This window comes from Onychostoma macrolepis, chromosome 01, assembly GCF_012432095.1.
Source record: "Onychostoma macrolepis isolate SWU-2019 chromosome 01, ASM1243209v1, whole genome shotgun sequence".
NCBI classification, from domain to species: domain Eukaryota; kingdom Metazoa; phylum Chordata; class Actinopteri; order Cypriniformes; family Cyprinidae; genus Onychostoma; species Onychostoma macrolepis.
In genome coordinates this window covers 33,179,707-33,196,560 of record NC_081155.1, presented here as the reverse complement: position 1 = coordinate 33,196,560, position 16,854 = coordinate 33,179,707, and the positions used below count along the sequence as shown (strand labels likewise).

At 36.1% G+C, this 16,854-nt stretch overlaps 2 protein-coding genes across 2 annotated transcripts; both read left to right on the top strand.

Moving 5' to 3' along the window:
- The first annotated feature begins 2,780 nt into the window (after positions 1-2,780).
- Positions 2,781-4,271, top strand: exoc1l (exocyst complex component 1 like). Its single transcript, XM_058791801.1, has 3 exons — positions 2,781-2,901; positions 3,167-3,330; positions 3,855-4,271. The coding sequence occupies exons 1-3, from the start codon at positions 2,781-2,783 to the stop codon at positions 4,119-4,121; spliced, it is 552 nt and encodes a 183-aa protein (XP_058647784.1). The 3' UTR covers positions 4,122-4,271.
- Positions 4,272-5,351: 1,080 nt separating this feature from the next.
- Positions 5,352-16,552, top strand: smc2 (structural maintenance of chromosomes 2). The gene is made up of 24 exons (XM_058792005.1): positions 5,352-5,660; positions 5,953-6,102; positions 6,206-6,328; positions 6,634-6,672; positions 6,864-6,974; positions 7,072-7,116; positions 7,452-7,685; positions 8,846-8,995; positions 9,260-9,493; positions 10,143-10,302; positions 10,476-10,593; positions 10,686-10,824; positions 10,897-11,016; positions 11,118-11,322; positions 12,289-12,424; positions 12,523-12,647; positions 12,778-12,971; positions 13,111-13,254; positions 13,570-13,764; positions 13,840-14,040; positions 15,160-15,276; positions 15,386-15,546; positions 15,745-15,892; positions 16,017-16,552. The coding sequence occupies exons 1-24, from the start codon at positions 5,493-5,495 to the stop codon at positions 16,197-16,199; spliced, it is 3,600 nt and encodes a 1,199-aa protein (XP_058647988.1). The 5' UTR covers positions 5,352-5,492; the 3' UTR covers positions 16,200-16,552.
- Positions 16,553-16,854: the final 302 nt, after the last annotated feature.

The window sequence follows — 16,854 nt, the reverse complement described above, 5'->3', positions numbered from 1 at the left end:
GAAGTATAAACTGGCAATTGTGAGAGAAAAAAGTTGTGAAATAAAAAGTTGCAATTACCTTTTTTATTTTTTTATTTCATGGCAAAAATGGCATCCATATAGGATTAGAGAGGAAAAAAATAAGGTTTAGGCTATATGCTATTTTTTTTTTTACGTTTTACTGAGACAAAATACTGTATGTTGTTGTGAAGTTATGGCCATAATATGCATACTTTTGGACTGTAAATGCTTTAGTTTCGCGAAGGAACCTCACTCTGTTTTAGTCCACTGACTATGACTTAGAGTACATTTGGAAGTCCTTGGACTCATTCCCGGCACAGTTTCTTGGACATTGCCAAATCAATAAAGTATATCCTGGAGTACCTCAGAGCATCCTATTGTTTTTAACCAGATTCAGACTCTGAATTTTACATAGATGTTGTCTTCAGCTCCACAAAACATAGTGAAGATGAAGTACTGGAAAAGGGGTTTATCTGTGGTTTGGTGTTCTAACTATAATACGGATATAAAAGCACTATAGACAGGATGTACACAGCCATTTAGCTGAGCTTTTATCTAAAGTGACTTTTTTTTAAAACAATTATACAGTAGACGTCAGTGGTAATCAAAACTATTTGGTTTCCAACATTCTTCAAAATATCTTCTTTTGTGTTCTACAGAAGTCATACAGGTTTGGAACGACATCAGGGTGATTATCATTTTTGGGTGAACTGTCAAGACATTACTACTCCATTACCTAAGGAAATGCACATGGGAGCATAAAAACCTAATTTTCTACCTCAGGACCATCCTTTTGAACTGACTGTAACAGCGGCCACAAGTAAAGCCTCAAAGACCAACTAAAAGCTACTCTGAAGACCAAAAGCATACTGTAGGTCATTTCCTCTATTTGGACTGGGTAAATTGTGCCTGAGTGTATAGGCTCTCAGACAGCCGAATTTTGTCCATGATTAATCTGTTAGCCTTCTGAAAACACAGATGGATATCAAGAAGGCCTCTATGGCCACCAAAAAGTCTTTATCAGATGCAATCAGAACACTTGTTTGTATGAACGTGTTTTGTGACTATAAATTATGCATCTGTAGATCCGTTGGATATTGAATCTTTGTAGGTTGATGGGGCCATAGTCAATATGTGGGCTATCCCTGTAGAGATTATAATTATAATGGGTTCTAACTGCACCTCTTATGATGGAGATTTAAGAGGGAAATGTGTTTTCATAACTAATGATGTATTTTCCCTCAAGGCCACTTTAATACAATCAGTCAGACACGGCTCATCTAAACCAGGAGTGAGTTTGTTAGAGTGTGTGTGTGTGTGTGTGTGTGTGTGCGCGTGATCAGGTTATAAAACTTTAAAAGCATTCACATGTAGGTTAAGAAAAAGGGGAGGAGAAAATTCAATAAAGAACAGATTTGAAAAGAAGAGGTAAGAATATGTGTCCACACATGATTTCAAGCTTGTTTTGTTGGAGTACTGTATCATTGTGAAAAAAGCATAAAATATTATTTGGTGGGCGAAACTGCTCAAATATTAATGTGTATATTTATAAGCAGGATTTATAAAGACAAATATTGATACAACATTGCTAATTTTCTCGTTTATTTGGTTTTGAATCCAGTGCATATTACAATAGTCCAAGAATATATTTTCGGCTATTACTTTGTTTTAATATACCATGAGTGATGTTATTCTGAAGAAATATTGAAAAAAATTATGTAAAAAGATTTGTGGCAACACATACAGTAGACAAATTACATTTAAAGGAATAGTTTACCCAAAAATGAAAATTTGCTGAAAATGTAAATGTAGATGAGTTTGTTTCTTCATCGGAACAGATTTGGATCCGCTGCAGTGAATGGGTGCCGTAAGAATGAGTACAAACAGCTGATAAAAACATCACAATAATCCTCAAATAATAAACAGGACTCCAGTCCATCAGTTAACATCTGGTGAGGCAAAAAGCTGTGTGTGTGTTTGTAAGAAACAAAACCATCATTAAGTTGTTTTATAACTATGAGCTGTTGCTTCTGGCCAAAATATGAGTCCATCATGAATAATAACACTCCTTGTTGTCATCTAACATCAAAATCACCTGACATATTTGTTAAGAATATAAGTTTCCCCTTGTTAATGTTGCTTGATCTGTGCATATTTCTCTTCTTCGTGGGATGACTTTATCTATAGAGAGAAACCAATAGATATTTTAGCCTTATTCTATTTTATTAATGGTTTGAAGATTTGAAAACATTTTGTAGATTGATTTGTTTTCACTTCAAAAAACATGATGAACATGATAATGGACTACTTGTGGATTATTGTGATATTGATCCATTAGTGAGCAAGTGACGTAATGCTAAATTTCTCTGTTTTGAAGAAACAAACTCATCTACTTCTAGCATCACCTGATTTTAAGTGAACTATTCTTTTATAGATGATTCCTGACACATCCATATAAAAGCTTCAAAAATGATATTTCAAACAGCCTTTGAAGACCGAAAAAAAAATGTCTTTCTTTCAGGAAAGTTTAAAAAAGTGTAACTGAATTTATAAAGTAAAACCTCTTTTGAAATTTTGAAAATGGAAAAAGGATGATACAGTTTCAGCTGTCAACTGAGAGCGTGAGAGTGGGAGAAAGAGAGAGAGAGAGCGAATGAGAGAGAGGGGAGGGTGATAAACCCTGCAAACCAGATCCATCTCAAGAAAGCATTTTTATCCCTCACTCTGCTCTTGCTCTCTCTCACACTTAAATTAATTTTCTCTCTCTTTTTCTGCCTGAGATGTCGTCTCTGCTGAGGGAGGAGATGGACAGAGTCTTATTCAGATCGGAGGGACAGAAGCTGGAGGAGTTTATAGAAATAGAGGAGCAAAAGCAAGGGCGACATTTTCTCTGCGTTTCTAGTAAGAAAAATCTACTTTTTTTGCACAATTGTTTTAGGTTACATGGACCAAATTATTTTAGAAAATGGATGAGATGCTAAAATTCTCAAAAAAAAATAAATAAATAAAAAAATAAAATCTGTGAGTTCATCTGGGGACAGGGTCAGATATTGTTTGTGAAGGAGGAAGAATTTTAAATAAAAAAAATACGGACCTAAATATGCTTTATGGTTGATATGGTTTGATGAAGGGGTGTAATAAAAATACAAAACCAATGTGTGTTTAGTATCTAAGGATAAAGAAGCTCAGATCTCAGTTGTCCTGTGTCGGAGAGTTAAACATTCACGGACCAATAAGCTGCAGAAATATGGGCTGGAGGACAGTTATGAAAGAACAGAGACTTGGGCCCTGGAAGACCTGCTGATTCTGGATGGTAGAGATGCAGATACAGTGAGTTGAGTTTAGCATTCATCCTCCTCAAAATTTTTAATTATACATGCTACTTACAGTAACTGCTTAAAAAAAACATATTTTAAGGCTAAATCTGAGGTAGACTTCATATTAACGATGCTGATGAATTGTAATATTAGTGCTGTCAAACGATTAATCGCGATTAATCGCATCCAAAATAAAAGTTTTTAAATAAATAAAAGTGTGTACTGTGTATATTTATTATGTATATATAAATACAAACACATGCATGTATATATTTAAGAAAAATGTTTCTATATGAAATATATTTATATATAATAATATAAATATATACTATATAATCAAAATATATACAAAATATGTGTGTGTGCATTTATATATACATGATAAATAAACACAGTTCACATACATACATATAGTTTGTAAACAAAATTTTTTATTTTGGATGCGATTAATCGGTTGACAGCACTAAATATAATGGGAAGTAGAATCTCTTAGTTTTTATTGGATGATGTTTAGTTTGCATATCTCTGCTGTGTTAGGATGATCCCTGTTTCTTGATGCATTTCGACACGGTGCGGTCCATCAGAGCAGTGAGCTGTGCTGCGAAATACACACTGGCCCGCTGTCTGCTGTCCCTGAGCAAGAAGTATCACCACACGGCACTAAAACTTAAGAACTATGACTGGACGTACATTCAGCCCACTGCAGTGTATACAGATCGTGGTGACTGTATTGTCCTTGCACAGATCTGCTTCTATGCTTTTAATCTGGTGTGTCTTTCCTTGTGTCCTGTGCCTCTGGCATAGAGACATTTTGATTAATGTTCTCATTCGAGGAATTTCTTTTGACCTGGTCCTAAAACCTCAACTCTTGATGTTGACAATAAAAAGTTCATTTCAGTGTAATCTATAATACCCTTAGGGAGTGTACAAAGACCATGCTTTGTGTTTTGAGCACTTAGCCATGCTTTGAGCACTTAGACCTACAGTAACTGTAACATAACTCCACGGTGTGGTGAAATCCAATTTGTGCTTGTGCAAATGCAACACAAAAGAGTGTTTCTGATGTGTAATGCTGTGACTTGAATATTTGTATTTATTTAAAAGTGTTATAAATGGTGTGACATGTTTTGCATGTGTTTTAGCTTATTCATTAAGTAAGCTATACTAATGTATTTAATCATTTCAAAAAGCGAAACTGTGAGACAAACTTGTGAATATTACAGCATGCACTGTTTTAAGAATCTTGTCATCTGGTGATAAATCTAATGTTTTCTCTTTTATTTTGCAGTGTGCTTTACATGTTACTGAATAAAATACTGACATTGCACAACATGAGTACAATATTTAAGCCCCAACTTTAACAAATTAAACATATGGAAAATTGGCAAAATATTTGTAACTGTGTACAAGACATTTTTACTTTAATCGTTTGCATGCATACTATTCTTGGTACTAAAGGATTTGCATCTTGTGAGGTATTAAGTAGGCAGTTTAATATCATATGTACGGCGAAATATACAGCTACTTATTAAATGGTGATAAAATACTTCAATTTGGGATTAAACGTTTTTATTTCGTAAAAAGAAACTGAGCTCGTGATAACAGAACAGGCACAACTATCCAGCAAATACAGTTTACCGGTCATTACACAAAAATAGAATGCCACGACCGGCCAGAATCAATTGTTCCATTGAGTCGAGTAATAAAATATTATGATAATATTATGTAACAGGTTAAATGTGCACCACACTACATTCCTTTTGAACTTAATGCACAAATAATGACACTTGAGCCAAACCGCCGTGCTGACGTCATACACGCTTCAATGTTTTGGGTCCATCAATGGGGTGGCTAAAAAGTCGCCTGAATCAATAGAATAAATTAATTTCACTTCCTATGGCAATGCCTTGTTTGTAATGAACATGAATGCTTGCAAAATAAACTATAATTTTGTCTAAATATATGCCTGATTCGAGTGGATTTATTTGTTTGTAGTTTAACTAGTAACTTAAATCTGGTCATAACGGCGTTAGCGGAAACGCGCCTGGCGCCAAATTTCAAGTTTGGATGGTTGAGCTGAAAGCTACGCTGAAGTTCTTTTGAGGTTGTTATCACGAAAAATATAGCAGCTAATAGCGGTTTTATTTTATTTTACGCATACGGTGGTTTATCGCAATGTACATAAAGTCTATTGTACTAGAGGGCTTCAAGTCCTACGCCGAAAGGACGGAGATTAACGGATTTGATCCGTTTTTTAACGCCATCACCGGACTGAACGGCAGTGGAAAGTCAAATATACTGGATTCCATCTGCTTTCTGCTGGGGATTTCCAACCTATCACAGGTCAGTTTTAATACGTGAAATATCATATACACGTAGCCATTTGTCTACATCTGGCAGCGGTTTGTTTGTTTGTTTGTTTGTTTCGTTTAATTGTTTTTGCTTATTTAATAAACAAAACAATTATCAGTTGTTCTGTTTTATAAATCACTTGCATAACAACAACAACATGCAAAAAATTAATGAATACATAAAACTTTAATCAGAATAGATGTTTTCAGTCTAATATGGATACAGAGCATGAGTGGGTTGCAGAGTTTAAAAGCTGCTTGTTTTGGTTTGTCAAACCTTGTAGGTTCGTGCCACTAATCTCCAAGATCTGGTGTACAAAAATGGTCTGGCTGGGATCACCAAAGCAACTGTGTCCATCACCTTTGACAACTCCAACAAGAAACAGAGTCCACTGGGGTTTGAGACACATGATGAGATTACCATAACGCGACAGGTATTCACCTTGAGATCAGGGTCTGCTCCATTCTCATCGATGGCTAATAGCTCGCATCAAAGAGTGAGTTACACCGCTTGTGATTTTATCGTTTGTTGTGCAGGTGGTCATAGGTGGACGCAACAAGTACCTTATCAACGGTGTGAATGCAAACAACCTGCGAGTCCAGGATCTGTTTTGTTCAGTTGGCTTGAATGTTAACAACCCTCACTTTCTTATCATGCAGGTAAACCTCCATAATACACTGATTTAAGATTTTTTTATAAAAGTATTGGATATTCATTCTTAACAACAGCACTTTCATTTTAAAATGAATGTGAACAGCGGTTTGCAACTTATTTAACTTGTGTAATGTTACAGTTTGTTTGTTGTCATAAATGCATGACAAGTAAATAGGGTTCATTTTGATGTTCATGTTGTTGTTTTTTTTTTTATCAACTCCTTTTTAGATTTGTTTAGACAGTTAAGCGTTTGTGTCAGTTGAAGTTATTGTTCACATTCTCAATCACTCCAATTGTATGTTTATTTTAGGGAAGAATCACCAAGGTCTTAAACATGAAGCCTCCTGAGGTGAGATGTTTGTCATTTGAATATACTTGGTTGTCATCCACTCACATTTTGATTGTAGTAATAAAGCTTCCAGTTGATTTGCTCTTTACTGATGGAAGAAATGACACAAACATTCAGTGTTATTGATGCAAGGCCATGTTTTTGTTTTTTTTCTGTGAAATTTTAAATAATTGCACTGTTTTTATTCGCAGATTCTGGCCATGATTGAGGAAGCAGCAGGTACCAGGATGTATGAATGCAAGAAGATCAGTGCTCAGAAAACTATTGAGAAGAAAGATGCCAAGCTAAAAGAGATTCAGACTGTACGTACATTTATTTCATTATTACTTTTTTATTTAAATCACCCAACAATTGGATCAACCAGCAATTTCATCTTACGGAGGTTTTTGTGTGAAACAGATCCTGGATGAGGAGATCACCCCTGCTATGGAGAAACTGAAGGAGGTATGTGTTTAAAATAAAGAAATAAATAGCTTATTTATAATTTATTGTATATGTGTACATTAGATTCATGATATTAGAAAATCATGTATTATTTATTTACACATTTTTTATATAAATAATGAAGTTGTCAATTAATAATAAATCATGTATTATAGAGGCTATACATTATTGTGTGCCACTGGTTCTTTATGTGCAGCTGTGAACAGCATTTTGTTTTTCTTTTAGGTTTTCTAACAGCGTCAGTTCCTTACTGTGGACCAAATACATATATGACTTATACAATATATACTTATCATCTTTGTCACATCCTATACATCTCCCTTGCTTCTCCTCAGGAACGTGCGTCCTACCTTGAGTACCAGAAGCTCATGCGTGAGATCGAGCACTTGAGTCGACTGTATGTGGCGTACCTGTTTGTGTGCGCCGAGGAGACCAAGCTGAAGTCAACTGAAGACCTGCAGGAGATGCAGAGCTCTATCGCAAAGCTGCAGGAGAACATGAAGCAGAACGAGGCCAAAGTGAAGGAGCTAAGCGCGGAGATACAGGAGCTGGAGCGCAGGAGGGACAAGGTAAGCAGCAGAGCAGACAGGCAGGGAACAATAGTGTATTTGTTGGTAACATTCATAGGGCAGTTTCAGCCTTTGAGGGCTACTTAATTAGTTTTTAATTGTTTCTTGCTGTAATAGTTTCCAATTTTTTTTGTCAAGTGCTTTGCAACTGCCTACATTAAAAATTTAATGTGCACGTCAAAAGCACAGTATAATGTATAAATGTGAAATGCAAGCCACAAGATATTTAAACAGATGTTCAAAAGTTTGGGTTCAGATAGATTGATTAAACTGGAAAACTTTTTTTTATTATTATAATAATATTATTGACATCTCCAGTTTTTAACTGTGTTTTTGATAACATAAATGCAGTCTTGGTGAGCATAAAAGACTACTACTTTTAACATAAAATAAATCTAATTTAACCAACTTTTGTACAGGATTGTATATTTACGTAATGACATTCGCAAATGTAAACATTAAAGGCTGCACTTGAGTTGTAACCGTAATCTAGTATTACTATAAATACAAAAAGTAAAAATAGTTATTGTAACTTATATTTCTTTTATTCAGGTGAAATGTAATCTGTCAAGATGTTAATTTATGTAAATAATTGTTGTTGTTTTTTGGTCTAAAAAGGCCACTTTAAACTTAAACTTGAAATCTTTTGTCAGCTTTGCATGAGAATCAACAAATGGTTAGTAATAGTTTTCCTCCAGTTATTTTTCTTGTGGTCTTATCATGATGTGTTACTTCAGCTGAATCCACTGGGTAGCTTTTTCAGTGTGAAGATGGCCTAACTGTTCTGTGTGCAGAAAAAGACTGCCTCTAATTTATTAGAAATGACTTGTGGTCCTGTTGGAACACATTTAAGGTCCATAATTGGACCGCAGTCTGTTAAATGGTGTGGCGACCTCTGATTTAAATAGGCAGAGTTTCTTTTACCTGAACAGGGTGGTAATTGCGTACTTGTCCTGTGGAGACTGAAGGTCTATAATAGAGAGTGGAATGGTGGGTAATGGACTGGCAAAAGTATTAAAGTCTTTGTACGGGAAAAGATTTTTGAATTTTTTATGATGCAAATTGATACCTGTTGGAAAAGTGTGCGGTTGATTGATTGAATATTTCTGTCTCCTGTTGTATTCCATTAGCATGTCTCATTTCTGTGTCTGTCTCTCTAGGAGGTTGGGGGGGTTTTGAAGACTCTGGAAGAGACCTTGTCTGAAGCCCAGAGAGTGGACACAAAGGCCCAAAGCGCTCTGGACCTGAAGAAGCAAAATCTGAAAGATGAGACCAAGAAGAGAAAAGAGCTGGTCAAAAACATGGAGGAGGTATAACAGGAATAAAAACAACTTTTATTTTTAAAAGCTTGCAATACAGTTACAAATAGATTTAATACACAAATTCATTAAACTTTAATATAAATCATATCATTTAAAGAAAAATATTCCTGTAGGGTTTTAAAGTATTGTGATTTATTATGTTTCAAGAAATCAATTTGTCTTTTCATAAATGAATGAATGAATTTGACATAAATTAATCATTTATTTACAATCATAAATAAATGATTTAAATGCTAACTCTATTTGAACTAGGATAAGAAGATGATGTCAGCTAAAGAAGTGGAGGTTGTCAAGGCTATGGATCGGCTGAAGGCTGTGCAGGAGGAAGGGCAGAAGGATGCAGAAGCGCTGGAGGCGGCTCAACAGCATTTTAAGGCAGTGTCAGCTGGTCTCTCTGCCAATGAAGATGGAGCTGAAGCCACACTTAGTGGCCAGATGATGACCTGCAAGAATGACATGAGTAAAGCTGAGACAGAGGCCAAACAGGTGACCTTTTTGACCTCTAACATCTTTTAATAAGTCCAGTAATCACAGTGGTGTAGGATTGTTTGTCCAATGTATATTTTTTAAAAATGGTGTTCACTGTCCATACTGTGTTATTACTCAGATCAATAACGTTTCAAAACTATGCCCAGCAACTTTGATTATTATGGGTTAAAAATACGCTACCATTCAAAATTTTGAGGTAGTAAAGATTATTATTTTTATATATATTTTTGAAAATGATTTTAATGCCTACCAAGGCTCTATTTATTTGTTTAGAAACAATTGTTATAAATAATTTAAATTGTTGTTATAAATTGTATCTTTGTTACAATTTACAATTACTCCAGTCTTCAGCCATTACTTGATTCTTAAGAAATCATTCTAATATACTGATTTGGTGCTCAAGAAACATTGCTCATTATTATCAGTGTTTAAAACAGTTGTTGTTTAATATTTTGTAGAAACTGTCTTTTTTGAATAGCAGTTTCAAAAGAACAGAATTAATTTGAAATAAAAGTCCTTTGTAACATTATAAATGTCTTTACTGTCACTTGAGCAGTTTAATGCATCCTTTTTATATAAAAGTATTAATTAAAAAAAAAAAAAATTTTTGAAGACTGATTGTATATGTCTCTGTTCTGTCTCTTAGGCTCAGATGAAACTGAAACACGCTCAGCAGGAGCTGAAGACTAAGCAGGCTCAGGTCAAGAAGATGGACAGTGGCTACAAAAAAGACCAAGACACATTTGAGGCTGTGAAGAAATGCATAGAAAAGCTACAGGCTGAAATGAAGAAACTCAACTATGAAGGTACTGAATACATTTTGAATGTGGTTGTGGTTGAATTAGGTGCAGTTAATTGAAGCCTAAAAATGTGAATTGTAAAATTTTAAAGCTTAATACAGAATTAAACTAGCATATTAGTCTTTAAGACATTAAATTAAAACACTTTTTTTTTAAAGAAGACTGACTTGTGTGTTCAGATGGACGAGAGGAGCATCTGTTGGAGCAGAAGAGGCAGTGTTCACGGGATGTCAGTCAGCTCAGAGAAACCTACGAGTCCCTCATGGGCCAGTTCCCCAACCTGCGCTTCGAGTACATGTGAGAACATGCAAGTCGTTTTCATTTAGACTCATTTCTTATTTGTGGTTCATCATTCATTCATTGACTCCATTGGTACTGTGTGTATGTAGGGACCCAGAGAAGAATTGGGACCGCAGTAAGGTGAAGGGTTTGGTGGCAAATCTTTTCACTGTGACTGATGTGTCAAACGCTACAGCTCTGGAGGTGGTTGCTGGTGGTCGACTCTATAACGTAGTGGTAGACAATGAGGTGAGTTTTACTTTATGAAACACACAGGTGTCCTCAAACTTTTGTTTTGGTTTTAAACTTGCCTGTTTGCAGGTTACTGGGAAAAAGCTTCTGGAAAAGGGTGAACTGAAACGCAGATACACCATCATTCCTCTGAACAAAATCTCAGCACGTACCCTCAATGACAATGTAGTGCGCACTGCCAAAAACTTGGTGAGAATTCTGCTAATGAGCTGTTGTTGATTTGATTATGATTTCTTTTATTCTCAGTGGAATTTTATTTAAACAAAGGATACACATATTTTGTGTTGCAGGTTGGGCCAGATAACGTGCAAACCGCTCTGTCGTTGGTTGGTTATGAATCAGAGCTGAGGAAGGCCATGGAGTATGTTTTTGGAACTACGCTAGTCTGTGACAGTTTGGACAATGCAAAAAAAGTTGCCTTTGACAAAGGTGTAAGCACCAAAACTGTTACGCTGGGAGGAGACGTGTTTGATCCTCAGGGAACGTTGACCGGAGGTTTGTATGTGTTTATAACTGCACAAGATATAGAGCCTCACAAAAGTATTCAGGCCTATTATCAGTTCTCTGTTGACTAGATTACAGCTCTGACTATTTGTTCTGGGGTGTAGTTTCACCAAAATCAGTTTTTTTATTAAATTCTGATTGATATGTAACAAATAATGTTTTAATGAGAATGTTGGACAAATTGTGAGGGGGAAAAATCTTTATAATATAATATAAAAATACTTATATAATATATATGTAGAGAATCCTTTCTCCTAAATTCTCATAAGAAATTTTTTTTTCCCTTTTTTACTATGTGTTATTTTTTAAAGTGCTATTTTAATATAATTGTAATACTTTTATAATATTTATCTTCATAATAATAATAATTATTATTACTTTGAAATGTCAGCTTATTTCACTTAGTTACCAGTTGATTTGACCAGTTTTAGTTAACATTAACAACACTGAATATGACCTGTTCATGATGGGTTTTGAGAGATTAACCCATCAGAATTAAATTTGCTGTTTGTAGTACTTAATCTCCACAAATATTTTGCAGAGCAATCAAGGCTTTAAGATTTAGAGCTCATTATTTTGCAGATTCAGCTGATTTGTGCAGATTTACATTTATATAACATGCGTTTGGCAAATGCTTTATTACACTATTTGCCAATTCATGCATACCCTGGGAATCGACCCATTTGCTGTTTGAGCTACAGGAACCATAGCTACATCTTTGCTATCATTTAATTGTACTGCGTGTATCACCTTTATACTGGCCCCCCAATCTCTAGTTCTCACCATCAGCATTAGCCACTGAAAACCCATATTGGTGGACCACAATTTACAATCTGAATAATGATACCTGTGGGCTCCTTATCCAGAAGACAGATGAGTTTATGGTCTAAATACATTTACAAGGGACAGTAGAACATTGTGTTCTCTAATAACTGTTACCTGTGTATGTGTGTGTAGGTGCACGTGCTCAGACAGCCTCTGTCCTGTCTAAACTGGCTGAGGTGAAGGACATTCAGGACAGTCTGAGGGCTAAAGAGGCAGAACTCACCGCAGTAGAGTCTGAGCTCAGCAGCCTCAAGGGAACAGCTGAGAAGTGAGTCTCTGTCCAAAATACAACTTCTCAAAATCCTCACTGACCAATCAGAACAAAAGCACAAGGCAGAAGACAGAAATGTTGCTGCTCTCTTTCAGATATCGTCAGCTGAAGCAGCAGATGGACCTGAAGACTGAAGAGGCTCGGATCCTGGAGACCAAACTTCAGCAGAGCTCCTTCCACAAGCAACAAGAGGAGCTGGAGAACCTGCGCAAGACCATCGGTACACACAAATACCACTCTTTGGCAAAATGTTGTTGGCTCTCTGTATAAGAGGCACACACATGACTACACAATATGGGTTATTGCTGGTTTTGCTGGTCTTTAACTATCAGGGTGTTCTGTTTCTTTAGAGGAGTGCGAGGAAACTCTGCAGAAGACAAAGGAGGTTCAGAAGAAGGCAGAAGAGAAGTACAAAGTTCTGGAGAACAAGATGAAGAACGCAGAGGCAGAGAGAGAGAAAGAACTGAAAGCAGCCCAGCAGAAACTCAACCAGGCCAAGAGCAAAGCAGATGCCTACAACAAGAGACTGAAAGAGAAACAGCAGGTACTTTCCCATTACTACGACACGTATCAGGCTCCAGACTGACAACATTACACTGTGTCTATACTGGTTGTGTCACATCACAACAGCTAGAAGCTGAGCACTTGTTGTTTTTAAACCACCTCTCTCTTTCTTTCTCTAGGAGGCAGATGCAGTAGCTCTGGAGTTGGAGGAGCTGAAAAGAGAACAGGCTGGATATGAGCAGCAGATTCAGGCTGTAGATGAAGCTCTCAAAGCCATACAGGAGCAGATTGACACCATGACCACTGAGGTTTTGGCCAATAAGGTACAGAATATACCTTAAAAATGAACATTCTGTTTCCTTTTTACTGTCCTGTCATTCCAAACCTTTATGACTGTTTTTTTCTGTAAAACACACAAGATGTTGGGAAATAAAACAGTTCTGGTTCCCATTGACAATGGAAGTCAGTCGGAACCAAAACTAAAAACTATCTTATGTTTCTCAGAACAAAAAGTCATACAGTTTTGGAATGCCGTGAAAGTGAGTAAATGACGCAATTGTAGTTTTTGGGTGGACTGTCCCTTTAAATGTGATGCCTTTAGTGCCATAAATGTTAACTGTCACTCTGTGTGTATTTAGGAAGCAGTGCGTGCTGCACAGGAGAATCTGTCCCAGCAAAAGGAGGTGATTCTGGGACAGGAGAGAGAGATTAAAGGAAAGACTGGAGAAGCAAACCGCCTCCGGGAGCAGAACAATGATGCTCAGCTCAAAATTAAAGAGCTGGAGCACAACATCAGCAAACACAAGAAAGACAGCGCTGATGCCACTGCCAAGGTCAGAGGAAGTTAGTGAGATCCTTAGAGACTAGAGCATTGTAGATTAGACTATCTAATGTTTGCGTTTGTTTAGGTGGCCCGCATGTTAGCTGAAAATGACTGGATCTCCTCTGAGAAGCATCTCTTCGGCCAGCCCAACACTGCCTATGACTTTAAGACCAACAATCCCAAAGAGGCTGGACAGAGGCTGAAGAGACTCGAGGAGACTAAAGACAAGCTGGAGAGAAATGTCAACCGCAGGGCCATGAACATGCTCAGTGAGGCTGAGGAAAGGGTATGCTCTTTGACCTCTTTAGTGACAGTGCTGTTAAAGATGTTATTACATGAGAATAAAAAAGCTTGGTTAATCTTGGGAAGCTTGAGTTCATGGGTTCTATTTCCTGGGTCCTATTGCACTTCAAAATCAAAAGAAAGAAATTATTAAATTTTTTTGCTTTTGACATTTTTCTGGACAATTGGCCATATGCACGGAGCGCTATTTAGAACTTCCAGATAAAGATAAGCCAGCTCGTAATCTTCCGGTGAAGCTCATTTTATATGTGCTAGAGTCTGGTAATCCCAAAAGTACCCAGACACATAACTATACATTTTAAATGCTGACAAATAAACAGAATTATCGTAAGTGTTTAGGCAGTTAGTCTAATCTCTTAAATGACATCGAAATGGTATTCTCGATAATCAACATCTTACCTTCATAGTGCTCCCATACGCTACAGTACACTTGACCAGAAATGACTGAGCTGGTTTATCTAAAACCAGGAAGTAATACGGTAAATTAAATGCCCTCAAAACGCTAAAATGCTATTCTTTTTTTCTTTTCTATTTTATTACTGCTGTCTCTGTAAGGCTATATCTTGTATATACAATACCTTTCAAAAAGTTTTTGGTTAGATTTTTTTGTTGATGTTTTTAAAAGAAGCCTCTTAAGCTCACCAAAGTTGCATTTATTCAATCATAAATAGAGTAAAAAGTAATATTCTGAAATATTATTACAATTTTAAATAACTGAATTCTATATTTAGTTTGAAATGCAAAGCTGAATTTTCAGAAGCCATTTTTCCATTCGTCAGTGTCACACGATCCTTATAGTATAATATGTTTGTTTGTTTTTTAGAATTCTGTTTAATAGACAGTTCAAAAGAACAGCATTTGTATTAAATAGAATTATTTTGTAGTTTTACAAATGTGTTTACAGTCACTTAAATATTATTGACTGACCCCAAAATTTTGAATGACCATCTGATTTAGATCGGTTTCTACTTTAATATTTAATTATTAGTGGTATTATCTTTATTTACTTACTTGTTGGTAATGATAATAGCAATTTCTATCAGAAATTATTTATTGTTGTTATTATTTGTAAAATGTAATAACACTGTTTGTCTTCTTTCAGTACAATGATCTGAAGAAGAAAAAGAGAATTGTTGAGAATGATAAAGCCAAAATCCTGGAAACAATTGAAGAGTTGGACCAGAAGAAGAATGAGGCTCTCAATGTGGCGTGGCAGAAGGTAAAATAAACCACCCATGACCCATTCATTTTTTACAATTACAATCAGTAAGAAAAAGATCAAACACTCATGATGCATCTCTGGTTCAGTAAAATGTGTGTGATTGCAGGTGAATAAGGATTTTGGCTCCATATTCTCCACCTTGTTGCCTGGGGCAAATGCTCGTTTGGCTCCTCCTGAAGGGTGCGGTGTCCTGGATGGGTTAGAGTTTAAAGTGGCTCTAGGGAACACCTGGAAAGAGAACCTGACAGAGCTAAGCGGGGGTCAAAGGTCAGCTTTTGCCAACTCTTTTGCTAAAAGTGGCATATCGCTCTTTCCTAAAATCAATAACCATTTTGGTTATGGCTTTCCAAGTCAACATTTCTTGGCCACAGATCCATTAGAGCATAAGACTGTGGACTGGTTACTACATATTTCCCTGTACATGTGCTCTCCATTGACCATCTGATGCCTTTATGCACGTTTCAGGTCTCTGGTGGCGCTTTCTCTGATTTTAGCTATGTTGTTGTTCAAACCCGCTCCCATTTACATCCTGGATGAAGTGGATGCTGCTCTTGATCTCTCACACACACAAAACATCGGACAGATGCTGAGAACACACTTTACACACTCACAGGTAATGCACATAATTCATTTTGACATTTGTTTTTGAGTATATGTCAGTTTTCGAGTTTGTCAGTAACAGATTTTGATCACAACAGAAACATCTAATGTTTGGGTTTTTTTCGTATTCGTTGCAGTTTGTTGTGGTGTCTCTAAAAGATGGAATGTTCACCAATGCAAACGTGCTCTTCAAGACCAAATTTGTGGATGGCATCTCCATGGTCACCCGGACAGCTCAAACACATGAGGGAAAGGTTTTGGCTCAGCGCACTCAGGAGAAAGCCAGGGACAAACGTCAGCGACAGATACTGGCCAGCTAAACACACTTGTTCTATTGATAGAACCCGGATATATTAAGCTTTTATTACTTTCAGTTGAGAAAATGAAATGGTATATTTAAAATTGTTAGCACTAAAAGCTAATGCATGTGGAATTGCTCTGTAAATCACCTCTTTCCATTGCCTATTTTAAAATGCTGTTATACCCTCAAATTTTCTCTACATTATTAATTGACATTATGGTGTGTAATTGCTATGCTGCTTTTTAATCCTGTGTCTCCCGTTTTCTCTTTCTGTATGCTGTATTTCAGTATGTTTGTTTCTAGGTTGACATTTTGTCTTTTAAATCTTTGCAAACTGGTTTTGTATAAATAAAATAAAAAAACAAAAAAAAAGGTTGTGGTTTCAGAAAGTCAAGATGGCATCTGCCCAAATGTGCATTTAAGAGATCCTGAGTTGAAAAATGCTGATTTAAAATTTGGTAAAATTATTTTTAAGCAATTAAATGTAATTGGACTTGATAGTTAAGTAATTTATACAAATTTATTGCCAATTTCCTGAGGCGTAGATTTGGTTTTTTACAATTTAAAAAACTTTATGCTAAAATATTTTATTAGCCAAATATTACCTACAAAGCTTTATCGATTTATCAAGTAGACATGAATAATTAATTTATCCATATGTATGAGAACTTTGT

Bases quoted from the DNA above. Each gene is read 5' to 3' on its own strand.
- exoc1l (XM_058791801.1), top strand. From the start codon at position 2,781: ATGTCGTCTCTGCTGAGGGAGGAGATGGACAGAGTCTTATTCAGATCG. The intron at 2,902-3,166 runs GTAAGAAAAATC...ATGTGTGTTTAG, and splicing joins ACATTTTCTCTGCGTTTCTA to TATCTAAGGATAAAGAAGCT. The intron at 3,331-3,854 runs GTGAGTTGAGTT...CTGCTGTGTTAG, and splicing joins ATGGTAGAGATGCAGATACA to GATGATCCCTGTTTCTTGAT.
- smc2 (XM_058792005.1), top strand. From the start codon at position 5,493: ATGTACATAAAGTCTATTGTACTAGAGGGCTTCAAGTCCTACGCCGAA. The intron at 9,494-10,142 runs GTGACCTTTTTG...TCTGTCTCTTAG, and splicing joins CTGAGACAGAGGCCAAACAG to GCTCAGATGAAACTGAAACA. The intron at 10,825-10,896 runs GTGAGTTTTACT...GCCTGTTTGCAG, and splicing joins ACGTAGTGGTAGACAATGAG to GTTACTGGGAAAAAGCTTCT.